Consider the following 26,224-nt stretch of genomic DNA (forward strand, 5'->3'; position numbering starts at 1 on the left):
AGAAATGATCGTCAGGTTCAGGATTGATTTCGGATAGTAGGTCTGATCGTAACAATAAAAATCTGTTTTATTCCATTTAGTCCAATGAAAGGATTCAACAATCATTTGGCCAAAATCACAGAACTACTTATACCCTCTTGAACAGAAATAGCTTCCCAGCATAAATACACACTGATATGAAGCAAACCTTCAGGTTTCTGACTGACCAAAATATCTTCCTGAAACTGTCGCCAAAATGTTGAGCATGATAACTTCATCATCAACCTCAGACTTCCCAGCTCTCAAATTAGCACATTTCCGAAGCAGACTACGAAGGGAAGCGCAAGTGTGGCATCCAGAGGAGTGTCGATTGCTGCACATAAAGCAAATAGCCACACACAGTTGCTCCTCGACAATGAGCTCATGTTCTCAACCGAGCTTATCTGTTTCCTAAGCATTGAAACTCGAGCTACTGAGTCCATCTTTTGTATTACAGACAAGGTTGGGAAGTCACCACAGTCTCATTGATACAGGTTTTAGGACATGGATTGTTCTGAGCCGGTGAAATCTCGTCTGCAGATTTTGACAAAGAACCCTGGTCAGAGTGGACTTCACCAGTTGTATGGTTAAAATTCTCAACAGCACCCCCCTCCGGAAGCTGACACAGGTCATCCACTTGAACGGTTAACCTTGGCAGTTTACAAGAAACCTCGGCACTGGGATCCTCCATATGTGACACATTCTGAGATCAAAGAAACAAAAGTTATTTGTCTTGCATGTTTCCAAATCTTAAAATATATCTAGAAATCAAAGAAACAAAAGCCTTTCTCATATGTTTGTCATGCTCCACTTTTGTCGAAATACCCATGTCTGACATCCATGTCGAACACATATTTGGATATAGGTGGCGATATGACCCTCCATCCGTGACCAACACATATTTGGAGATAGGTGGCGATATAACCCTCCAAATATATGCAAAAACTTCTAGAAAAAGAACTTGCCCATATTGGGCGTACCGCATTCGTCTGTATTCAACTCTAAAATTTGAGTCCATGCAACATAGCTTTTCTCGTTAAAGGTCAATGGTACCAGAAAATTCAGTTTTAAACACTTTGAAAACAGGAAGGAAAAGTTGGAAATAGCATTATTCGGATAATAAGAACTTCGGTTCACTTCATGTATTTATATTCCAATATTCCAACGTCAAAGTTACAATTTTCACTTCAATATTATTCAATTAGCAAACGGAGTCAAGGGATGACAGCTAAAATAAAACGAGAGGACACCCAAAATGTTGATGAACTTAAAACCTGGAGAGTTTTTTTTATTGTAAACAGAACACAAAATCAAATGGGACCGAAAGAACGTACCATACGTAGCTCCGAAAAATCTGCAAGAAATGCTTCCTCCCACTGTTTCAATGGCAGCAAATGTTCGGGGCAGTTGGCAATTTCTGGAATCTGAGGCATATAAACACTTTGTTCCTTGTTTGATGTAATCTTGTCAGGCTTCGCAATCTTTACTTTTGGAATTTGAGCAGCTTCCCACCTAAGGGAAATTAAAGGACTATTAGTTTGATATGATTAAAACATAGACGTGTTAATCTTGGAAAATCTCAATTTCGCAATAGATCTCACACATTCACGTAAATAAAAAAGCAGCTCTAGTGAAAAACAAGAGTTGGAATTTCATAAACTAAAAGGAACAAAGAATTGTGTATATGCAGCTTCATAAAACACACCATAAGCAGAGAAATCACGACAAAATTCCGAGAATAAAACTTGTGGAAGTATAATGATGACCAAACCATTCTAATGCGAATCATAGCACCTTTTGCATAAAACCTACAGGCCAAAATGATGCAGGAGCATAAATTTAATTTAATTTTTAAAATTTGCTTTTTTTTAATGTTTTTTTTTTGAATAGTTTTTATGTTAGTAATTAAGTGCATGTTTTGGGTTCTTCTTCATTCTTGTCATTTAATGAATTATGTCATTATGATACAACTTAGCCAGAGTTATAGTATAACTAGTCTAATAGGAGTAAATAGGATTGTTAGTAAGAGTTTATTATAAAACTTTATTAGAGGGTTATTAGGATCGATTGTTAGCCAGAAGGGGGTCCTGCAGGTGAATCTGATGAAGGAGAGGCTGATAACCCCTTTCATAATGCTGGACCGGCAAATTTTGCAGCAAAAGGAGGTTTGGAAGAGCAGTTGTTGCCTGCCCTAGAAGTGAGTGGTGGAAGAGTGAAGGAGAGGATGATTTCCATGGAAAGTTACAAGTTGAAGACTATTTGGATTAGGAAGACGGGATAGAAAATTATTTTGAGTGGAAACCCATCATTGAACCTAGAAAAGTTCAATTTGTGAAACTGAATTTAAAAGGAGTTGCAGTTAAATGGTTGAAGAGAGTTGAGGAACAGAGATCACGTCAAGGGCAGTAAAAATTTGTTGTTTGGAACATATGATAGGGACGATGCAGACACAATTTCTTCAAATGGATTATGCTATGAATTGTTGCAGGGCTATAGGGGAAGACAGCTTATTATACCAATTGGAACTATATAAATAAGCATATTCTTTCAATTCTTCAAAAAATAATTGTGATTTGTGAGAGCAGTTGCACTTTCTATGATATGGTTTGAACTGTGAAGCTACCCTATGAATAGGTGTGAAAACAGATAAACCATGGAAGAAAAACGGCGTTGCTGACATAGAAATTATATTAATAAATCAACTGACAATTTAAAGATAATGGACGATTACCTGACACGCCTAAGATATTCTAATCCGTCCTCTGGAGGACCAGAATCGAAGTCAGGTTCACCTTCCACCATGAAAGCGGGCCTAAGAATGGTGGTGTAATCTTTGTCGCTGTCATCATCTTCAATACATTCTTCTTCTACGTCAACAATGGCATCTTCAACTTCAACATCAAGAGGAGTAAAACCGAAAGGAAAAATATTTTCCATCTCATTGTCTCCATGTACTCTAGTTCATTACCACATTTTCAGAATAATTTTCCCCTGAAAGCGATCAAAAACTTTAAGGAGTGCTTGTGCATATGAGAATATTAATCCAAAGAAACGGCAAAACATGAAAAAATGCAAGTAACAGCAAACGGAAAAAACATTATAAACAAGCAAGTAACAGCAAGCGGAAACACAAAAAATTGCAACACTTGCATTGCAAGGCATTCAAAAGTTGAATTTCATTAAAGAATATCATCACTTTATCAGTTCTAGTTACAAATAATGGCATATCTATACTACTAACACACACATTAGAATCACAGCAGGACTCCTATGTACATTAGCCTATAGGAACTAAACACGGGTATAATGCACCTAAGTATACACAAGAAAATCCTATTAGTTGAATTGTTGCACATAAGGTCTTTTGCAGAATGCTTCAGGCAATTCTTCAATGTACAAAGATATTGAGACCATTCCTTGTTCCCCTTCCAGCAACCACACCTGTGACAACAGAAAATGAACCCATCAAGTTGACACCAAATGAGCTGGATTTTAGTCGATGGAAGAACAAACTCCTCAAAATGTCTACGACATTCCATATCAATTAAAATATATCAGTTTTTTTATATTAAAAAAAGAGCTGATTAATACGAGGAAAAGCTTTAGTTATTTAACTTTTTGAAAGATAAAACTACAATTTTTTGTAGGAATGGTCTCGAGGAAGGAATAAAAAATAGTAAAGAGAATGAAATCAGATAATTTGGAGGACCTGAAGCAAAAGTAAATTCTTCACTATCAAAACTGGCTGAAATTCCATTAAAGAAACATGCTTGCTGTAATCAAGACAACCAGAAAGCCACACTGAGTATTAGAAAATGCATCTGGAGAAGAACAACAAATCCCTTCAGGAGTCCCTTCTTTAGTTGAATGAATTTTAGAAACAGCTTGAAGAATAATCTACGACACTACGTTAGAGAAGCAAAAAAATCCCCATTTTTCAGTTGCCACAGGTATGATGCCGGATTGTAAAGTAAAAGCTTTGTGGCAGATAAGTATAAAAAGAATAGTTGCATATTCTTCAGGACGATAAGTATGAAAACAAAGTAAAAACTAAAAGGTACACTAGATTGACAGGTATAGCTCTAAATATAAACTAAAAACTAACAGGCCTGTTCTTACACCAAATGAGGTTCATTAAAAATTAATACTTTAGATAAGACAATGTATCAAAATCTCATTCATTCATTGCTCGAAAGTTATATACAAAAACAATGAGCTCTTCTTCCGAGTTCCGACCACACCTTTGGGAATAAGCCTATACATCACAGCCACATTCTAAGATAATGCATCTTAAAAGCAGAAGAGAACACAAAGCACTACCATGGAGCTTACCAGTTACCACTACATATCACACCATACAATTCAAAAGTTGCATCACCATCAGAACATGAGAGCATCCATATGATGTATTAAGCTAATGCTTTGGACTCATAGAAATTCAAGACGATAGTAAACAGTGATATCAGCAACCAAAGGCATACTTAAATCATTAAACAACATATCATAAAAAAGACATAAAAGAACATACTCATAATTGCAGTAGACCCAGTCTTCTTTGCAAAGTCATGACGTGTATCGGAGCTCGAACCTGAGCCGATTTTCTTCTGATGCTTCCACCTTCCCAAGTCTCATACTCTCTGATCACATCTTTACCAAGACTTTTATACACATCCCTCCAGAAATTCCTCTGTCCCACACCATTAGCAAACCTCAAAGCCTCTAACTCTTTTCTTGAGTACATTATCTTATTCTGATTTCCGCTTTCTTTCTTCCCATTCTGAATTTCAAATATTTCGGTTGACTCAACATGTCTCACAGTTCCAGATTCCCCCAAAACCTCTTTTACATTCTTTCTCTTTCTTCTTGATCTTTTAGTTCTGGTACAATCAATTTCATGTTCCCCCTTCTGCTTCTCATCCTTTCCACTTCCATTTCCAGTTCTGGATAGAGGAAATGATCCAATCAAAGCCGTATCATCGATAACTTCAACCATTAAAGACCCTTTAACAGGCAAGGCAAGTCCTTTTGTACCTCCAAAGATGTTTCCAACTTCAAGCTCATCCAAAAGTCGTTTCTTTTCAGCTTCCAAGACAGTTTCAGATTCCAAATCTTTTCCTTTGATAACCCTTTTCTCCTCAAATCCCAAACCAGCTTCAATGGCATTGACTTGGCTACCAACTTGTTGAATTCCAAAGGAACCCTCTTTGGTCTCCACATCATATGCCTCTTCTTTCTCGAAAGGCTCAGAAAGAGAGACATTCTTTTGAGTGAAAGAATGGAGACCCATTTCTTGGTTCCCCTCAGAAAGAAGGGGAAAGCACTTGGCTTTCTTCTTTGGACTGCTATTATCGATAGCCGTTTCATCTTGGCGGTCTGGTGGGGTTGAATCCCGGCGGTCGACGGTAGTCTCAGAGAGAGAAGAGGGGAGCTGAAGAAGATTTTCTTCTTGTTGGTCAGTGTCAGTAGAGGTTCTGCGCTTGGAACCAACGTGTGAACCGGAATCCACGGCATAATCAGCCATTCTTGAGAAAGAAGTAATGACGAAACTGTTTGAGAAAAAGAGAGAGAAGCGTTGGTTCTTGGACGCCGGTTCGGGGAAGCAAATATTAGATTTTATATATAGGTCAGCTTCCAACTATGGTTATTTGGTGCTATGTTTTATTGGAAAAAGTACAAAAATAGTCCCAAATTATAATATATTGTTTTATTGAGTTCTTCAATTATTAAAAATTATAAAATAATTATCTAATTATTCATATATTCTAAATTTATTTTTTATTAAAAATTTGACGATGATATGAATTAAACGTTAACATGATAACTAAGATATATGACATCATTACTTGTGTACAATTAATAATATCACGTTAATGTTTTAAACATATAAAACTTGTCACATTAACAAAATAACATTCATTTTAATACTTAAATTTTTAAATTTTTCGTAATCAAATCAAAATTTTCTGCTTTTTTATTCACTCTCTCAACCTCTTTTTCTTTAGAGTAATTACGCATTTAATATGCAAATTATTAATTTTAGTCTATTTTAATACTTAAACTTTTAATTTTTTCGCAACCATGGATAATAGTTAGTTTTTATTTCATTTTAGCATCCCGTTAAAAACTTAACTTTAAGTTTTGAAAAAAAATTAAAAATTTCAATATTAAAATAGACCAAAGTTGATCATTTAGGTATTAAACGTGTTAAATTTTTAATTACGAGTACTAAAAAAACAAATACTAAACATTAAATATGATTTCGTTAAAAATTGACTCCTAATACCTAAATAATTTTTCGTTAAAAATAAATATCCAACATACGTGCCTACAAGTAACAAGTGTTGGCCCAGCATCTTATTCAACAAACTCGTTCGTCTTTAATATTACCTGAAGAGGCTTCACTCAGTTTTGACTTCTTATTACAACAAATAACAAAAACCAACGTCTTTTCTTACACTTATCAAGATTTCTGTATACAATAATACCACCTTTCATAGCATTGCTGCTAACAGATGAGCAACTGGAGTCACCAAAACTGACATGATGTATGAATGTGTATCCACCTAAGCAGAAACTCGAGTTTGCTCTACAGAACCTTTTGGCTGATTTTGTTCCTTGATACCCAACATTTTATTAATTGCACCAATGTAAGCCTTGACACTCGAAACAACGATATCCATTCCTGCCCCGGTTCCACTGCCACGAAACGTCAATTTTATTCACTCGATTTCAGATGTGGAAGTAGTGAAAATGTCGAAATGGAAACAAGAGAGAAGAAACCATACCTAAATGTTCGATGAACTGCTTCACCTGTCAAAACTTGAGTTAAAACATGTCTATTCTCGGCACGAATTAGAACACGAGTGGTGGCGATTGCATCAATGCCTTCTGTAACAGCATTCATGGAGTACTCAAGAAGTGTGATAGGTTCCTGCAAAATGAAGTATTGACCACAAACCTTAGCAAAAATATGTAGATACGGTATTCAAACACTGAAGTGCAGAACTATCAACTGTTGTCACCGATTTGAATCCCTCCTTATATAGAAGATGCCACAGAACACCATTATGAACACATGATACCGTTGCATACATGCCGTCCCTTACTAGTGGCTGTATGAACCAATCAAACTAAAAAGCTTCGGGTTCAAAAAATATATTCACACAAGGAAGAGGAACATGGTACAAAGAGAAGAACGGAAGATATTCAATTTGGAAAAGCCTAAATTCTAAATCAAAGTTATTAAAATATTTTTAAAAAAGACATATGGTTACACCCTAGAAGCCCTATCGAATGACGAATTAAGTTTGGGAAGATAAGTAGGGAGTGAATAAACAGGAAAACAGAGAAATCAGAGGCGAAGGACTAAAACAATAAAATTGTGGGAGGAAGGGAAAGAAGAAGGTTTACTAAAATGGTGAGTAAAACTAACTTAAGTTCAATATTCAAACTGAAAGAATAATCTCCGAATTAACCTTCAATATAACAAATCAAGAACTCATGGACACACTCTTAATAACCTTGACAAGGAATCTTGCATCATATCTTATTGATCCCAAAAAGAAAGTTCCAGTAAACAAAGGGAAACTTGTGATCTTCGGTATCAAACCTTTGTAATGAGATCAATAGCTTTATAAGCTGAATCTACTGGCCCAGTTCCAACTGAGCACGCAACATGCTCCACCCCAGCAGCATCAATGAGTTTAACTGTGGCAGTAGAAAGGCCAAGAGTTCCACAAGTAACCTGCATTTGATGTTTTCCATTTATATACAATTCTCACCAGATGATCAACATAGTAAAGTATCACTTATTATCTACATATTCAAACTAAAGCAAAAGTATAATATATTTTGTTTAAAGCAACACAACCTCTTGTATAATATTGCGTTCCATAATAACAAACTAATGAAGCATACGCCCACTATAGCATGAAATATCTGTCACATTCATGCAACTATGGTTCAAAACTATCTCTAGTTACCTGTAATTCATCAAGCTTCCAAACAACTTCCGGTTGAAAAATTTCATCTGAAACCAATGCTATTAGATCGGCATCGGTGACTCTCTGGAACACCAGCAAACAAAATAAGTATAGACCACATCATCATCGTAAACAAACAAGAGAAATCAAGCATTTATATAGCACTTCTTTAGAACAACAGTTAGTGTTGCCTTGTAAGATCAAGAGATAGTACAAAACAATACAAATCAACTCAAAATAAACTGAATTTCCAAATATAACTAAAAAAGCCATGGAAGTATGGCAACTTCAAAAGCTAATTGATACAAGCTTTCATTACTTTCCACTGCCTTTCATAATCACTATATGATCTTGAAAATATATTTTCGATTAATTGGAACACAATTCGACCAACATTCATCATTAACTATTCGCTAAGCCATCATTCAACCAAAACCCTTAAACCAGGGCTACCCAAAAAACCTTGAAACGTATCACCTGCCAGCAACCATCCACCTTTCAACCCTATGTGGTCATTCTCTAAGCCCACAGACAATTTCTCAAGCCAACATCATATCTTTAACCATTAAATAACAACAGTTAATCATGTCATATTTCCATGATGGATTAAGAAAGATAGGTGATTTTTGCCTTAAAGGTACATTCAACATCAAAATGAAGCTTATGAATCCACTGGCATATATAATGTCAGTTTCCCAAGGGAATTTTTTATGCAAATTTGTTCTCTACGTACCTCCCCTCATTTTTCATCTTCTTAGAAGATATCATTAGAAACAGAAATTCCACAGTTGAAGACAGCTTAAATTTAAAACACAGCTCTTTCAATTTGAAATATTACAAAAAGTCGACTAAAATGATGATGTCACAAGAAAAGAAATCCAGGAGACCAGTAAAGAATCTCATTAACCTTCTTTAATTCAGCTACTGCTTTGAAGCGCCAGAATATGTTGCCAAGCTGTTCATCGTCAAGCTCATAACCAAGCTGTGGTAAACAGCAAGAACCAGGTGCTTAGATGAAGCAAAGAAAGGTAATTCATCCATTTTACACATGCCATATAGCAGCATACCTCTTTCAATCGGTCTCTCAAAGCATGACGTCCACTTTACCAATGAATTGCAAAAGAAAAACAATAAAGAGAAAAATCATAAGTTTTGTAACAAATGAAATTGTAATAATAAAAAGTGAATAGGTAAATACCAACTACATGAACGTGACAAATATCATAACTGCAAAAATTTTAGTAGCAGCAAAATAACAGAAGATATAATCAATCTTGCAAAAGTTGATAATTCTTTATTTAGTGGGACAAGAAAGAAGTCTATATTCAAGTCGCACAGAAATTTCCCAGAAATCTAACAAATGGAGAGACCCTTTATGCTTAAAAAATAATTCTGATAACTTGCCAAGCTATTCAATAATATTAAGTAAAGTTCAATATACTTATCAAATATGCTAAAAAATGTACCCTATTTTATTTGGCCGAGAAACATTTGTGTATAGCAACTCAAGTGATATAAATAAGCCCATTGATTACCTTGATATAAGCAACTAATCACTTTTTTCATATGAACATGAAAAATCCAAGGAAAATCCTATTAAAAGATCAATCCAAACCATTGAAGCGATTCAACCATCCTCAAAGAAGGTTAAAAAGTACTCACCGAGACGTGATATAAGATACACTAAAAAACCATGTATAATATTCTGTGTACTGGTGACAAAAAATATATAGATATGTTATGTTAAATCCTCAGCTACTTTTGTTAAATTCATTGCAACATTGCATCCAACATTGAAAAGCAACTTGAAAACCACTTATAGCATTTTCTGCACTAAAACTATCACCATGATCCATCTAATCATTTTAAACACTATCTAGAACAAATCAAAAGTAAAAAAAAAAATACCATTGAGGAAATTTTTCTGAAAGCTGAAATACCTACCTAAGTTTTCCAAGGACAATACCAGCTTCATTGGACCTTTCAAGCCCGATATCTTCAGGAGAAATAATTTCATAAGTACTTTTGTGCTTAAGCATTCCATCCTACCGAACAGAAAGAAAATTTGGATTATAAAGCTTATTGCTTTTAATTTTTTTAAGCATACACATACACACCAAAACAAAGAAAAGAATTTTTTTGCCTTTGTTAAATCTTTTAGAGGATAGTCCTTCACCAAACTGATTGAGAAAAAGAGATTCTTGTAATCGAGAACAATTAGTTTGGGATTAAAAGTGAGCTTGATTGAATTGGACCTTAACTTTCACTGACTGTCAACAATTTCACTTGGCATCTGATTTGTAGAAGAAACCACCGATGTAGCTTATCATATTTAAATTATTATAAACTAATTTTTAAAATATTCACTTAATGGGAGAAATAAAGAAACAGATGGGCAACCTCAACCAGTAAATCACATTTAAGTAAACTTCAAAAGCATACAAGTAGCGTTCCTTATAAAAGAGTTAGCAAGGAGAAACCGTTACATTTCTACCACATCCAACAAAAAACAATGAGGGCTCGCATTTTAAATTGCCATGATAGCATAAATGGTACCATCACATTCTAATGATAACCTTGACTATAATAATAAAACTGTGGTTCAATTTATACTAGCATCACATTTTCTAAAGACATTGCACCCAGAATTATGCTACAAAATACTTGTGTAATACTTTTGCTTGTTATCATTGTTTCACTCACCAAATAATAACATGAGATGGAATAGTAATGGACGGTCAACAACATACATATATTTGCATACACGGATATGCATAGACAAAAGCATAATTGGAGGAAGAGTAACCAAAGAAAGGAAATTGACAGATCAAATAAACATGCTGCTAACAGCCAAAAATGGATAGACTACAGAATCTAGCCATCTAGTCGGACCTCAAACATGTATATATATCATTATACATCCGTGACTTTATATTATCATCTGCAATTAGCAACTTGAATTGTAAACAATCTGGTTGAACAGGGGTTTTGGTAAAAAGAATCGATCTACGAGCTTGTAAGAATGGTTTTTTAAGGGTTTTATATTTAAACCTCAAATCAGTCCCACTAAATCCTAAAGAGTAAATTCTACCAAACAATAAGTAGACTTCAAGCTCACACATACACCACAACCAACATCCTCTACCTAGCAAGTAATCCCTAAACCCTCAAACATTTTAAATAAAAGAAAACATGCACAGATTCCATTTTTAATTTCTTCAATGTGTCTAAACTCCATGCAAATTATTAATGAAAGGAAAAAGAGGATAATAAGTTTAGTTTTCTTAAGATAAAACAACAAAGCTGTATTCACAGCGGCAAAATTTGCAAAAGAAAAATATCACAACAAATGCCAGTGTATTCTATTAACTTTTAACCACAATGGTAAATATGCTCCCAAATCAATCAACAAGATCAGCATAAAGAAAAACTTTACCCATTGACAGAAAATATTCAGAGGTTCACAACATATAAGCGGTCAAATATTAGAAAAACCAACCTGGTGGATACCACTTTCGTGAGCAAAAGCATTGGCTCCAACAATAGCCTTATGAGGCTGTACGTGTAACCCTGTGTACTCCTCAACCTAAACAACCATATTAAGTCAACAATAACTACCAGAGCTAATTTACTCAAAAGTAAGGTCAATGAATTGTAACTGAAGTTCATAAATGAATACCATTTTGCTTGCCATCACAATGTGTTGAGTATTGATTCCTGTATAAATACCTCCTAATACATGTTCACCACGACATTTTATTGACATCACAACCTGGACAAACAAAAGTCGCAATCAAAACAGTAAAACAAAACACAGTTGATCTTACAATTTACAGTAACTATCCAACTAGGGACAAAAGTGAAACACTTACAACCAAAAATAGCTGTTCATAAGTCAACATGAAGCAAGAATAAAGAAACTGACAGCTAAAAGTCTACAATTTATAGGATTTAAATGTTTAACATAGGCAGACTGCAAAACTAGAATGAAAAAAAGTTATGCATCCTCATTCTCAAGACCCCCTTCCCCCTCTCTCTCTCTCTGCAAACAGAAAACAAAACGGATTAATGCAAAATAGTTTACACATCTCATATGCAGAAGCACATGAAAATTCAATAAGCCCTCGTTAACTGAATTTCAGGGTAATGTCTTAGGCTGTACAGACACAAGATCGTGAATTATTTGCCTGATATGTCCAAGTACACCGTATGGTGCTAAAGAAAACCAGGCTTTTCTCTAACCACTTCTGCATAACTGAAATTCCAAATACACCGTCAATATAATATTGCGAAGAGCAAAATATCACCTCCTCCAATGAAGCATTTCCAGCCCTCTCTCCAATGCCATTGATTGTTACTTCCACTTGCCTTGCACCTGCACAAGCTCCCTGAATTCACAGTAGCCAAGATGTAAATCCAACCCAAGTATACCTCACTGTGTATCGATTAAAAAGTAAAGTAGAACCACACCGCTAGCGTGTTTGCAGTAGAAAGCCCAAGATCATTTTGGCAGTGTGTTGAAATAACAACGTTTTCAATTCCAGGGGTGTTGGCTTTTATATCAGCAATTAATTGCCCAAACTCTCCAGGCATAGTTATGCCAACAGTATATGTTGAGAGTTGTAGCTCCAGCCTTGATCACTTCACCCAAAATCTCATATAAAAACTCTCTGTCAGATCTGGTAGGATAGAAAGAAACAATATATCATATAAGAAAGCGAAGAAAATAAATCTACCCTTTTTCATTTATTTATTTTAAAAGTAGCTTAGAGCAAATGCATACACTGATCCTACTGCAAAATACCCCAGCAATGTTAAACACAACCCGATTACAGGATACAGAAAAAGATTAACTAAAACCTGAAATACAGAATCTTTCTTAACCATAGACAATGCATATGTCCAAAATCTTTCTTAACCATTGACAATGCATATACCAGCTGCTACAACGAGCTATTTGTAGCTGATAATACAACCAATGATTAATAGAAGTGGTGTAACTAATTAGCTAAAATTAATTAACTAAGCCCGTTGTAGCCTAACAAAGGGAGATAAAATCCAAACCTGCCGGCGTCCTCGGGGCTAAACTCGACGTCATTACAACCCAAGCTCCTAGCATACCGAACCATACTTCTAGCAATATCCAAAACCTCCTCCTTACTCTTCCTTAACTTATACTCCAAATGGATCCCACTGGTGGCTATAAAGGTATGAATCCTGGGCCTTTTCGCATGCTTGACCGCCTCCCAAGCCGCCTTAATGTCCCTCTCATTACACCGGGAAAGCCCACAAATGACAGGCACATACCCGTTCTCATCCTCCGCATTCCCAACCTCTTTAGCAATGGCAGTGACGGCTTCGAAATCGTCTCTGGAAGCGGCTGGGAACCCGGCCTCGATTATATCCACGCCGAGCTTGGCCAGTTGGCGAGCAATGTCAAGCTTCTCCTTGGAAGTCAAGGTGGCCCCGGGGGACTGCTCGCCGTCGCGGAGGGTGGTGTCGAAGACGCGTACGTAGTTGGCGTCGGGAATGTGGCCGGGGACGTAGAGGGGGCGGCGGAGGGTTGAGGGAGGATTTGGGTTCAAGGAGGAGGAAACGAGGAGTGAATTGGGGGATGAGTTGGAAGGGAATGAAGGGAAAGAGAGTGGTTTGAAGTGGAGGGAAGATGAATGGGGGAGAAAAAGGGATGATTTTGGGGAGGGGAAAGGGAAAGGTGAGAACTTGGAGGTCTTTAAAAGGGAGGAAGCCATTGGAGGGAAATGGAGAGCTTTGTGGGTTTGAGAGAGGAAGAAGAAGGAAGGATTAATGGATTATATTATCCCATATAAATAATGAATGATTTGTAGAAGAAGCTCAGTCAAGCACCATGTCATGAGATAAGAGGTGAGTTTATTTTTCTCTCTTAAAAATATAAATTATTTTATTGTCTCGACTCAACGTATTATTTATAATTTTAATAATCATATCCATTAATTTTAAAAGTATTTTTAAATAATTAACTAACTGATTATTCTTATATATATATAATGAAAAAAAAAGTGAAGATCTATCTTAAAATAAAAAATATTTGTTAGGACTACGAATAACGTAGTCCATCTAATAATTTTTCTTAAATATCAGTGTGGACTATTCGATCAATAAATAAGATAATGTTTATTATATTGAAAAAAATATAGTCAGTTGAATCCATAATTTTTTTCTTTTGAGAAGGATAAAAATTGGTTAAGTTCAGGTTCACTCTCTCACTCTAGGGATAGCAAAAAAACTCGAATCCGATGGGGTAAACTGAAAACCGAATTAAACGGGAACGGAGAAAAACCGTTTATGCTAAATGGGGACGGGAAAAACCGTTTATATTAGACGGGGACGGGTTTAGTAATCCCCGCCCCGATTATCCGGCCCGATAAATATTAAAAATAATTATATATATATATATATATATAATATTAATAAATTTAATTTAAATTAATATATAATATATATAATATTATATATTTAATTAAATATATACCCGGCCCGATACCCGTTTAAATAATTGTTTATGCTAAACGGATATACTCGTTTCTCGCGGTTTTCCCCGATTACCCGATGGGGATCCCCGTTTAAATCCCCGTATTTTTTAAACGGGGATGGATAGATTTTTTAAATGGAGATGAGGACGGGAGGATCAATACCCGGCCCGAACCTGGCCGTTGCCATCCCTTCTCACTCCCCCTAATCCCCAATTTTAATTTGCTTTCCTTACTTGTGTAAATTCGTTAACCTCTATCTATTAACGGTGCATCACCTTTTGTGGTGTCAATTCCTTCTATGGTGTTATTTGAAAAGAAAGAAAGGGTAAATTATATATGAGTTAATAATTGTATCATATGTCCCTAAATTATGATTCTCATTTTAAATTAGTCCTTAAGCTTTTAAATATTATAATTTATCCTTAAATTATGATTCTCATTATAAATTAGTCCTTAAACTTTTGAACATTCGAGTTTGATCCCCCAAACTACAAATCTCATTCTAAATTAATCTCTAAACTTTTAGATCATTCAATCTCGTCCCCATATTCATCCAAATATGTAATCTATTTCAACCATAGTTTAACCTAAATTGTATTTTTTTCAAACATATAATAATATAACTTGCCTAATGATTTTATTAACAAGAGATGTGATTGGTATATACGAATAATTTAGGATACAATTGAAATGTTTAAAAAGTTTGGACCAATTTAGGATGAAGATCATAGCTTGGGGATGAAAATGAAATGTTCAAAAGCTTGAGGATTAATCTAGAATAATATCATAGTTTAAAGATGAATTAAATGTTTAAAAGTTTAGGGACTCATTTGAAATGAGGGTCTGGATTGGGGACATATGATGCAATTAACTCGTTATATATTCAATAGCTAAATGGATTATTATTTATAAGGTAAATTATGTGTTTAGTATCAAAACTATCAGTTTTGGTCTAATTTAGTACATAAACTTTCATTTTTTCAAAACAAGTTTTTGTTTCATTTTAGTGCTCGCCATTAAAAACTTCAATTTTTTTCATTTGAGCATGAACCAAGCGACCTCGGTGGTAGATGAATTGTTGTTAATCCTTGAGGTCTCGAGTTCGAGCATCAGGAATGTCATGGGTGTGAATGTTCAATGTCAAATAGTCGATAGTTATATTTGAACAAATATTATCTTTTAATTACCCTAAATTAATTTAAAAAAATGTTAAATTTTGAGGAAAAAAAATGAAAATTTAGGTACTAAAACAGACCAAAATTGATAGTTCATGTACTAAACAAGTTAAGTTTTTAACAGTGAGGTAATAATTGAAATGAAAACTAAACATTAAGTATGATTTTGAAAAAAATAAAAGTTTAGGTACTAAAACATATCAAAATTAATAGTTTAAGTACTAAATACATAGTTTAGCCTATATTTTTATTCTGTTTTAGTACCTAAATTTTATTTATTTTTAGTTCATACCTTATGTTAAAAAATAAATAGAATTGTTGACGCTTTATTTTTATTTTTCAATGATGATGTGATATCACCTTATATTAACACGTCAATATTATCGTTTAAATTTTTTAACAACGCGATGTCAACTTTAAAACGTAAACAAAATGTTAGGTATATAGTTTCAAAAAAAAGTGTGACTACCAAAATAAAACAAAAATAATAATTAAAATATTAAATATGTAATTTACCAAAAAAAACAGGGTATTACTAATTATTGTATAATGCTATACTGACAAAAATAAATAAAAATTTAAGATAAATTTATAAATATTAAATTATATTAAAATAATATTTTTGACTAATTCTAAGTTTAATCATAATCTTATCTAGAAATGAGAGAATGAGGGAGTGTACTCCTAGTGAATCTATAACACATGACCCAAAGAAATACGAGAGAATAAGATGAACACATTGGTTAGCCGACCAAATATATTTACTTATTAAAATAAATTTTTAAAAATTATAAAATAATTATTAATTTTTTTATTAAATAAGGCTTAATACCAAACTAAGTGCTCAAACTATATCGTTTTCCTCGAATAAGTGTTTAAGTTATTTCTTGACTCATCCATATGCCTAACGTTACAAACAATATCACTTTAAGTACATCGGTCATAACGACTATTATAAAACCTCGTTAAGTGTTGCGTGTCATAATCTTAAAATTTTGAATTTTTTATTTTTTAAAAATATTTATATTATTAAAAAAAAAACTCAACCTGCATGCATCTCCTCCCATCTCTTCCCCTCCTTTGCTCTCCTTCCCTACCCTTTCGTGATTTCAGTTTCTATGGCCAAACGATCAAAACTCAAATAGTCAAGTGGTCAGCTGCTACAGTCGGATAAACAATCAATTAGCACTATTGGGCAAAGAGACTTAAGGTTGGATATTTTGGATTTTAGGGATTCGAGAGTGAAGTTTATAGATTTGAAAATTTTAAGTTTTGAGATGCTATCAAGGGTTATGATAGGTTAATGAGTGGTCGCTGACGTATAGGTGGTCAGTCGCCCGCGGATAGATGGCCGGAGATGATCGACGGTTGAAGTAAAGAGACTACAATAAAAATTTAGAGAGTTTGAGGTTTTTTTTTTTATATATTTTAGGGAAAACTTGGGTTTTTTTAATTTTTTAAAAACAAATTTTTAAATTTATCAAATTGTGACACATATCAATTAACAGGTTTTTTATGACTGTTAAAACGAGGCATTTAAAATGGTAATGTTTGTAACATTAGACACATAGATGAGAAGAAATAATAATTTACACCTATTCGAAAAACGATATAATTTAAACACTTATTTTGATATTAAATTTTAAAATAATTATATACTTTAATATAAAAAATTACAAAGTGGACATATAATAAAATAATTTCCTTTCGAAACCTAGTGCTTTCTGGAACATCGAACACGCAGTTGCTAAATAATTCTCAGTTTGACTCCAATAACAAAACACTTGATTTTGACTTCTTTTGCTTATAAAAAAATGTTTTCAAACAGACAAGAGCGATGCTAAACACAACTTAATTAATCATTTTTCTTTGTGCTTTAATAAAAACAGCATTGGTATAGGCAGCTTCAAACGGATATGATTTTACGTAGTTACCTACTCCAATTTTCAAGATATAAAATATTCAAGTTTAATTGAACGTGGACAAAATTGACGGGTTGATTTAAGTAGTAAGTAACTTGATATTATTTAAGTAAATCTCAGATTCGGGTCCCTGTGTATATAGAAATTCTCTGTTAAGATACTCACCCACTAAAATTAACTGTACGACATGAGTAAGATTTCAATGATTAAAAAAATAATTGTTGTTTTTAGAGATTTTGGATATGAGTACCAATCTCTATAGAAATATTTGGACTATTGTTGTCTTATATCATGTCATATACTTGAATATGATAATTTAATATATATGCACGAACAGAACGACATCAGTGATTAAAGCATTTGTTTTTATATCTTGATGTATCAATTTCAAACACCGCATATGCTTAAAATTTAAGTGTTCATTATCAAACGGTTGAGGATCTTTGAACGAATATTATCTCATAGTTAACTCGTATTAATTAAAAAAAGACACAACATCAATTTGTGTATGACTAAGTGCTAAGATGGGTTGCTCTAAAATCAAAAGCGTATGTTGACCGGCTTCCTAGTCTAAGATTTCAAAGACATCTAATAATGTGAATCTTTTTTCAACCGTCTTCTAAAAGTCCATTTAGATACACAACGAAATGATCCGCTAACTGCGAAGTAATCAATGTCGGCCTAAAATTATCCAACCCAACTCAAGTTTTCATCATATAGATGTACTAATTAGTGACGACAATTTAATTCGAATTCGATGGTTTTGATGTTATCAAATTTGATAGTGTTTTATTATTTTTTTTTAAATTTCGAGTTCGAGTCGAATCGGATCAGATTTTTTAAGAGGTGAGGTAGAATTCGGGTGAATGGTAAAAAACTCTGTCCCGACCTGATCTGGAGATAATAATGTAACTTCCTTAAAAAGTTATTATTATTTTAAATTAAACCTTTAATTTATACGGGGTTGGAATAGATTGGATTTATACTCTAAAGTGGAAGATATATTTTTTCGGATTGGATCCAATTGAATTTATGATATAAATTTTTGGATCGGATTCGAGTAAAGATATTTATTTTTGAATCAGGTCATTTCTTTCCTTTTTAAAAAAAAAAGTTTGCACATTAAGACATTGTTTCCATCATTAACAAGTATCAAATTATTACTCAATTTCTTACTTTCAACTTTTTTTCTAATATTAAATTTGAACACGACTTCTGCAATATGTTTGAATGTTTATTACAATAATTGAAAATTTTCCGAATAGATATAACATTATAATCATTTAAACTAATAAAACATTGTTTGATGGTCTTTTATCCGGGTGGAGTTTTACTATAGACTCTTCTATTTTACGTACCTCGGTGGTGGCATGTTTATGGTCAGAGGTTAAGGGTTTAAAGCTAGAATTATATGGTTTAAGATATATGATTAAGGGTTAGTGGTTTAGAATTTAGAATTAATGATTTATGGTTTAAGACTTATAGTTAAGGGCCTAGAATCAAGGATACAATGCATAAGGGTTGGAGTTTACATTTAATGATTTAAAAATCAGGGTTTATAGTTCATGATTAAGAGTTTAAGGCTTCATGAGTCTAGGACTTTAGATTTAGGGTTTAGGGTTTAGTTGAGTTTATATATATATATATATATAATATATCAATTGATTGGCAAAACGCAATTAATCATGACGAGCTGTATTAAAAAGAAAAAAGAAAAAAGAAAAATAAACCGGAAAAAAGGGGATCAAACTGAAAAGACAACTCCAAGCGACCATTGTAAATCCTGTGAAGATTTTCAGGAGCCGACTAAAAATCGGTTTTTCGAAACCCCAAAATTCTTTGGACCATTGGACAAGCATTTCATAGAAACCCTGTTTCGAAACCCCAAACCCGAGACTGTACCACTGGGTGAGCATTTCGTAGAAACCCTGATTTGGAATACGAGTCGAGAGTGGAGTCGAAGAGGACAGGTATCTTTGCTAGACCCCGATGCTTGTTCTACTTGGTTTTATATTACGTTTATTGTTACGTGGCCTTGCATGGGACTGTGGAAGCATATGAATCGGTATTTGATGTGCTGTTTGGCCGCCATAAAATTGTTCCAAGTGGTCCCCTGCTTGTCTGTGATATATCGTTTGTATTAGTTTACTTCTCTGCTTTTAATGCTTTTGATGATATTATTTGGTCTTAAGCATATGGAGTAGCTATTTAAATTGTGGTTGCGGTCACGTTTTTTGTTTGCCACTGTCATGATTTTTTTTAAATTGGGACAACTTATTGTAAAATATAATAATTTTAATTGCCGCAATGGACTGTTGGATTTTTTAAAAATATTTTTCGTAACAGAACAATGACGGCAATAGCGGTTCCGCAATTGGTGTTATTATTAAATTGTGGTCGTGATCCACCGTTATTGGAGCTATTTTCGACAATAACAGTTTCAGTCGCTGCAGCTACCACTATATAACGGCCGCTATTCCGCTACCCGACCGCTATTTAAGTTCCTATAAGGACTGCCAAATTGGAATTAGTCGTGGAGAAGCTTGAAACCTGGAAAGAACATCTTGAAATTAAACTTCTTTAGAGATGAGCTGACCACTGACTTTTCATGTCTTACTATGATTCTATGAAACATGATGATTATTATTGTGATTCAAGTGATATCAACTTAATTAGTAAAATAACTGATGAGTTAATGTCTATTATAAATCAAGTATTAACATAAATAAGTGTAACTAAGTTTTTTCTAATAAATAAATCAAGGATTACTATACCATTTGCTGCATGAATTTTCACCTTTTCTAATGTGGTCCCTATGTTTTTTTTGTCCAATTCGGTACTTAAAATTTTCATTTTTTCCAATTTGGTACCTGAACTTGTCATTTTGTTCTAATGTGGTGCCTGTCGTGATGTGGCATCTCAACATCCACGAAGGTCGTGACGTGTGGCAAAAATACCATATCATCACATGTTAAAATTGTCAAATTCAAGTACCACATGAAAACAATTTGTCTAAAGTTAATCAAAAAAGCAATTAACAAAGCAAAATGGCCTTTGCTCAACTTTGAAGTAGGTGTTTTTGGTTAATCCTTACTAAAGAAAAGATAGGAATATTAGTAAATTATAGTAAAAGCCGTGAACACCGTAAAATCACTTCAGTGCTTGCCATTTAATTTACTTGAGCACAAAAACTTGTATATGGCACAGTGTTTAGTATAGTTTTTTTTTTTGCACGGTTATATGTCTTGTATGTGTTGTAATTATGTTTTTTTATTTGTTTATTGTCTTTGTAGCATGAGTACTAGTGTTTGTAAGCTAAGGTATCATCACGGGGGGAAATTGTTGAGAGCTCCAACAGTTCAATACATAAATGGGTCTGAAGTTGAGTATGATGAAGATATTGATTGCATTTGTTATTGGACTGTACTAGGAGCAGTGAAGTCCTTAGGATACGATATAGGGATGGCAGTGAAAGTATACTATGTAGAGGAGGGGAAGCCTTTGGATGGAGGGTTGAAATTAATATTGGATGATAAAGGGGTTCTGGAAATGACAAGTCAGTTAAGGAAGACTAAAGTTGTAGATATCTATGTCGAGCACTTAGATGAAAAGGTTAGTGGAACAATGTTGCCTGGTGCTCTTAGGCAACCAATAGAAGGTGCTGAACAATCTGTCAGCCAAGGCAGTGAAGCATGTCAGTTGCCCCGAACACCCTTTACACCTAGATTTGATGATTCAGACACTAATCCAGAAAGGGATGAAAATGAGAATGAGAGTGAATCTGGTGAAGATCTAGCTGTATTTAAGGAGGTACCTTCTGACAAAAAGGATGATAAAGTACCTTTTTCTTTGCGGAAACATCTTTCTCTTGAAACCAACAAAACTAAAACAATGGAGGGAGACATTGATGGTGAGTTAATTTTGAGTGAAGGCAGAGAGGTCGAAGTAGCCTCTGATGAAGAAGGTCTCAGAGGAGCATGGTTTACTTGTACCATTCTGAAACTCCTAGAGGACAAAACTAAAGGCAAGGTCTTGGTTCAGTACAAACACTTACTCGAAGATGATAATCAAACGCCATTAACCGAAAGTGTTGAGCTTTCCTTTATTAGGCCATTACCTCCAGAGCTCAAAATCCCTGGTGATCAGTGTTTTGAAATAAACGATGTTGTGGATGCGTTTCACCTTGATGGGTGGTGGACTGGTTCTGTTTCTGAAGTTATTGACAACCTGAAGAGGTATATTGTGTCTTTTCCAGATCCACCTGAAAAGATTGAGTTTTCTTCTTCTAATTTGAGACCTCACTGGAAATGGGATAATGGAAGATGGGTTAAACCCTCCAAATTTCAGGTATTCCCTTCTTGGTTTTAAATGTTTTATGCTTCTTTTCCAAATGCAATTGCTTTCCGGGCTCCAAAATTTTCATCTGATGTGGTGTACTGTATATCAGTTTTGGCTTCATTTATAGTGCCTAAGTAGCTTGACACTTACGGTTGACTACTAGTCTTTTGTTTTTGTTATCTTTAGGGTCACTATTCCTGGCAAGGAATTTTCATTGATCTGATTTTGGTCTGCTAATTTGAACTCATTTCTGCTCAACTTACCATGCAACATAAACTAGTTGAAATAAGTGAACCATTTTGCAATTTTGCCCATGCTTTGGCACATGTTTGAGGCATAGAATCAACAAAATAGTGGCCTGAAAAATTGTGTGCTCAAGTTGCTTTCTGCGCACTTAATTGGACCTCTTTTTTCTTCAGGAAGTTTCCTCTTCAGATCGTCAAAAATTGGAGCTATCATGCAACATTGTCAGAGATGCGGAGGCAAATATTCAGCTTGGAAGTCCTGATGCTGTAAAAAGTAGCAGCAAAAAGCATGAACATTTCCGTGTAATTTCTAAAAAGAATAAGATGAGTCCATTGATGGCATCTATAGAACCAGCAAAGAGTAAGCAAGTAAGGCAGTCAACACGTAAAGGTGATTCTACATCTTTACATCCTTCCAAGAAGCTCAAACATGTAAGCTTAGCAAACTCATACTCTTTGAATCTGAAAGTTTTCCTAATAACTCTTGTTTTGAAGTGTAGAGGAAGTTAGAGTACTGATATTTACTATTAGCATTGTATCTCAATATAAAATCACCATTATTAAAGTAAATTTGCTATTTTTTGGGTGGGGATTGAAAGTCGGTAAGGGAAGGATTAAAGGATGAGATTATTACTTTAGACTACTCTGTTTCAAATCCTTAGTCTGGTTTATCAGGGGGTGGTTCTCCACCTAACCCCTCCCTGAGATGTACATGAGAACTGACTGAGATCACTGAAGATAATTGTTATCAATGAGTATGTGGTTAGTGACCGGTATGGGTGAGGTAATGACATTGTTGGAGGGATGGATTGTGGGGATCCTGAACTGACTTCCGAAGATGATGTGGGTTGTATCTCCATGTTTTACAAAATATTGCAATTTTTTTTATCATTTTTTGCAAGTTCCTTGGAATGCAATAAAAGCATTGATAAAACATATGATTGCTAAAAAGAAACCGATGTTGACCTTTAAATCACTACTGTTATAATATCTCATTTTCTTTAAACACAAAAAGCAGAAACACTGTTGTTTCAACGAAGTTGTAAGGAACGATTGTTTCTTTACGTCAGATTTTGAATTTTACTTGTTCATTTGATTTACTTCACGAACATTGTGGGGGGAAAAAAGACCATGATGTCTTAAAATTCTTCCCTTGTACATTGACATAATAGAGTGAGACAGAGTAAAGGAATTGCTTTTCGAACTTGTTTCCTATCCATGCAGGAGATGAATCTGCAGAAGGAACATGGTATGAGCAGACATCGGAAAGAAGATGGTTTGCTGGAAAGCAGGCAACCAAAATCAGTGCTTCGAATCACCCGATCTCCTCCTGTTGGTAAAGTAGAATAACTTGAAGCTACCAGTTTCTATTATCATCTAATTTCATAAGATCTTATTTCTACTGCTTTATTTTTTAAAATATATAAATGCTGCTGTAACAGAAGCTGAGTCATCTGTGATCTCAGGGTTGGAGCTAGCAGGTTGGGTACAACATAAAATCTGCTTCAGCTTAATAAATATTGGTGTTGTTTTAGCGTTTATTAAAACCTTGTGAATGAACCAGTAACTCGTATATAATAAGAATTAGGATAGTAGGATATTGCTTGCAGATTAAATTGTTGACAATGGTACTAACTTGCATATGCGAGTCATGACTTATTTGAACTAACTACTGAGAAATGCATTCGATAGGAAGGATGTAATTTCCATGTCCTTTATTTTTCTTTTTGTTTTTGATTTTACATCACTAGTTCTTGATTTTATAGGCTCTCAAACAATGTCAATAGAGAGGGCATATTCTCGGAGAAAAATAACCAAGGTGGCTGGAGAGTCTGGCAGAGTTCTTCAAGAAAAGGAAGAGCAACCTCAAATAATATGCCACGGAAATGACTCGGGTAAATAATGTAGCATATTATAATGATTCATGTTCCCTTTTTCAGTAAATTTTCTGATCCTGATATTGTTTGTACCTAGGAGATTTCCCCCCTGGATTTGAAAATCAATGGAATGATCCAAGGGAGAAACCACTTGAATCAATGGTGCAGTCTCCTTTAGCTGGCTTGTCAGGTGACAATGAGCGAGTGGAGGGTCAAGGTTTACCTTTTGTGAAGAGCCTAGAAATCTGGAAAGCAGTTGAATCTATGGAAATCTTCAAAGTCATGCCTCAAAACCCGCATTTTCGACAGCTGGTTCAATCAAAAGAAATTCTCCGTGAAGGTTTAGCTGTTGCTTATACGTTGAACTTTGCATCCTTGGTGCAGAAGACTTCTGAGTTGACAGTTGCTGGTCCTAGGAACCTTTTTACTACCATTTTGGATGTTCTTCCTGAATTCGAAATTCTTGGATTCAATGTGAAGGCAGTAAGGGACCGAACAAGTGAGTTGCTAAAGATAAAAGATAGACATGGACATCTTCAACAACATTCAAAAGAAGTAGTACTGCAAGGAAAACAATATTCTGATGAGTTAACCAAAATAAATGAAGAGATCGATGCAAACCAAAAGAGGGTGAGAGAACTAGAAGAAAAGCAAGCATTACTGTTGCAGAGGAAGAAGAGTAAAATAGCTGAAATTGCCTCACTTAAAGTATGTGCAGATGATACTACTAAAGACATTCAAAATGTCGAGGCCGATTTCGAGAATTTAGCGGGTAGTTCCTGGTAACTGATCTCATACTTGGATATTGGTCTTGAGGGTACTCATGGTGATTGTATGTTTTCAGGTACCCATAGAATTTTGGGAATTTAACTGTGATTATGGTTTAGATGATCCATTTAGTTGTCGGGTTCTTGCAAGTAATTTATGCTAAAAACATGTTCTGTTACATGTTTTGTTTAAAAAGTAATTTATGCTAAAAACATGTTTAGTTACGTCTTTTGTTTAAAAACTAGTTTTTGTTCCATGCTATTACTGTTTTCCACATGAGTTCAAATGCTTCATATTAAACTGTGATTCTGTCATATCAAATCCCCAATCTTTTTCTTAGCACAACAATATTTAATTTATTATAAAATCCAAATATAAAATAAACCTCAAGGACGGGTTTGAATCTGAGACCTCAAGGAATGACAATTCCATTTCTGGGGCTCGAATCCGAGACTTTAGAATAACAACAATTCCTTTTGACATTGAATGTTCACATCCTGACATTGATATTTTTGGGGCTCGAAACTGAGACCTTAAGGAATGACAATTCATTTACCATCGAGGTAGTTTGGTTTGTGCATGCCTTCGATTATTGTCAGTGAAAAATGGGGAAGATCCCTTCTACTCAAAGGACGGCACACCTATATATACTTGATATACAATAGAAAATACCTTGAATTCAACACGAGCACAAGATTTCAAGAACAACCCTAGGTTATGGAAGTTACTTCATAATTACACTTTAAAGGCCAATCCGAACCGAAAATGGCGTAAAAGTGCAAGTAAAATACAGCATTATAAGGAAGAATAATTGATCACCGATGAAATATATACCTACAAAGATAAAAAAGATTGTACCCTGGGTGGAAGAACACTTGCAGTGAGCTTTCTCACATCCCATAGTGCCTACAGGCGCATCTTCTGATAAGAAATATCAGGAGTGCATGCTGAGACAAGAGAAGAAACTAGTTGGTTTGGGGTCGTATGTTAAGTACCCCTTTCTTGGACATTTCTTCAAAGCTTTCTTCAGCTTCTTGAAGCCAACGTCGGGCAGTTTATTCTCTTGTTACTGCATGCATTCTTAATGTCTTGCACAGATTTGTTTCGCTCTCTAATATTAACACTCAAGAATTACACAAAAGAAAGAAAAGAAAAATAAGAAAGTAGGAGGAGAAAGTATTTAGAGAAGAAAATAAGAGACTGAATACTTGCATATATGCTTAAGCTAGTGCCAATCTGCACTTATATAGTAACTTTAGACATTTATTTACTAAACTAACACCAAGGGTCAATTACCCATAATTGACCAAGAGATTAAAGAAGCAGTGTTGTGGACTTCAACAAGATTTTGTGAAACTTGTGATTCCAGAAAAAGGTGTTGCTGACT

At 34.5% G+C, this 26,224-nt stretch overlaps 3 protein-coding genes and 1 pseudogene across 3 annotated transcripts; 1 reads left to right on the forward strand and 3 right to left on the reverse strand.

Moving 5' to 3' along the window:
• Positions 1 to 137: 137 nt before the first annotated feature.
• Positions 138 to 2,976, reverse strand: LOC120169741. The gene is made up of 3 exons (XM_039177863.1): positions 2,750 to 2,976; positions 1,353 to 1,530; positions 138 to 721 (listed from the first exon to the last, which is right to left on the reverse strand). Exons 1-3 carry the CDS (start codon positions 2,953 to 2,955, stop codon positions 470 to 472), a joined length of 636 nt encoding a protein of 211 aa, XP_039033794.1. The 5' UTR covers positions 2,956 to 2,976; the 3' UTR covers positions 138 to 469.
• Positions 2,977 to 3,132: 156 nt separating this feature from the next.
• LOC120169740 lies at positions 3,133 to 5,592 on the reverse strand. The gene is made up of 2 exons (XM_039177862.1): positions 4,547 to 5,592; positions 3,133 to 3,459 (listed from the first exon to the last, which is right to left on the reverse strand). Exon 1 carries the CDS (start codon positions 5,537 to 5,539, stop codon positions 4,547 to 4,549), a length of 993 nt encoding a protein of 330 aa, XP_039033793.1. The 5' UTR covers positions 5,540 to 5,592; the 3' UTR covers positions 3,133 to 3,459.
• A 796-nt stretch (positions 5,593 to 6,388) lies between these two features.
• On the reverse strand, positions 6,389 to 13,765 carry LOC120169737 (annotated as a pseudogene).
• Positions 13,766 to 20,903: 7,138 nt separating this feature from the next.
• LOC120169779 (DUF724 domain-containing protein 10-like) lies at positions 20,904 to 24,878 on the forward strand. The gene is made up of 6 exons (XM_039177895.1): positions 20,904 to 21,956; positions 22,367 to 22,624; positions 23,417 to 23,528; positions 23,635 to 23,673; positions 23,959 to 24,087; positions 24,167 to 24,878. The coding sequence occupies exons 1-6, from the start codon at positions 20,904 to 20,906 to the stop codon at positions 24,853 to 24,855; spliced, it is 2,280 nt and encodes a 759-aa protein (XP_039033826.1). The 3' UTR covers positions 24,856 to 24,878.
• The last annotated feature ends 1,346 nt before the right edge of the window (positions 24,879 to 26,224 follow it).

Source organism: Hibiscus syriacus, unplaced genomic scaffold (assembly GCF_006381635.1).
Source record: "Hibiscus syriacus cultivar Baekdansim isolate YM2019G1 unplaced genomic scaffold, ASM638163v2 tig00111769_pilon, whole genome shotgun sequence".
In the NCBI taxonomy this organism is placed as follows: Eukaryota; Viridiplantae; Streptophyta; class Magnoliopsida; order Malvales; family Malvaceae; genus Hibiscus; species Hibiscus syriacus.

Bases quoted from the DNA above. Each gene is read 5' to 3' on its own strand.
- LOC120169741 (XM_039177863.1), bottom strand. From the start codon at position 2,955: ATGGAAAATATTTTTCCTTTCGGTTTTACTCCTCTTGATGTTGAAGTT. The intron at 1,531-2,749 runs GTAATCGTCCAT...AATTTCCCTTAG, and splicing joins GAATATCTTAGGCGTGTCAG to GTGGGAAGCTGCTCAAATTC. The intron at 722-1,352 runs GTACGTTCTTTC...CTTTGATCTCAG, and splicing joins ATTTTTCGGAGCTACGTATG to AATGTGTCACATATGGAGGA.
- LOC120169740 (XM_039177862.1), bottom strand. From the start codon at position 5,539: ATGGCTGATTATGCCGTGGATTCCGGTTCACACGTTGGTTCCAAGCGC.
- LOC120169779 (XM_039177895.1), top strand. From the start codon at position 20,904: ATGAGTACTAGTGTTTGTAAGCTAAGGTATCATCACGGGGGGAAATTG. The intron at 23,674-23,958 runs GTTGGGTACAAC...TTGATTTTATAG, and splicing joins CTCAGGGTTGGAGCTAGCAG to GCTCTCAAACAATGTCAATA. The intron at 24,088-24,166 runs GTAAATAATGTA...GTTTGTACCTAG, and splicing joins ATGCCACGGAAATGACTCGG to GAGATTTCCCCCCTGGATTT.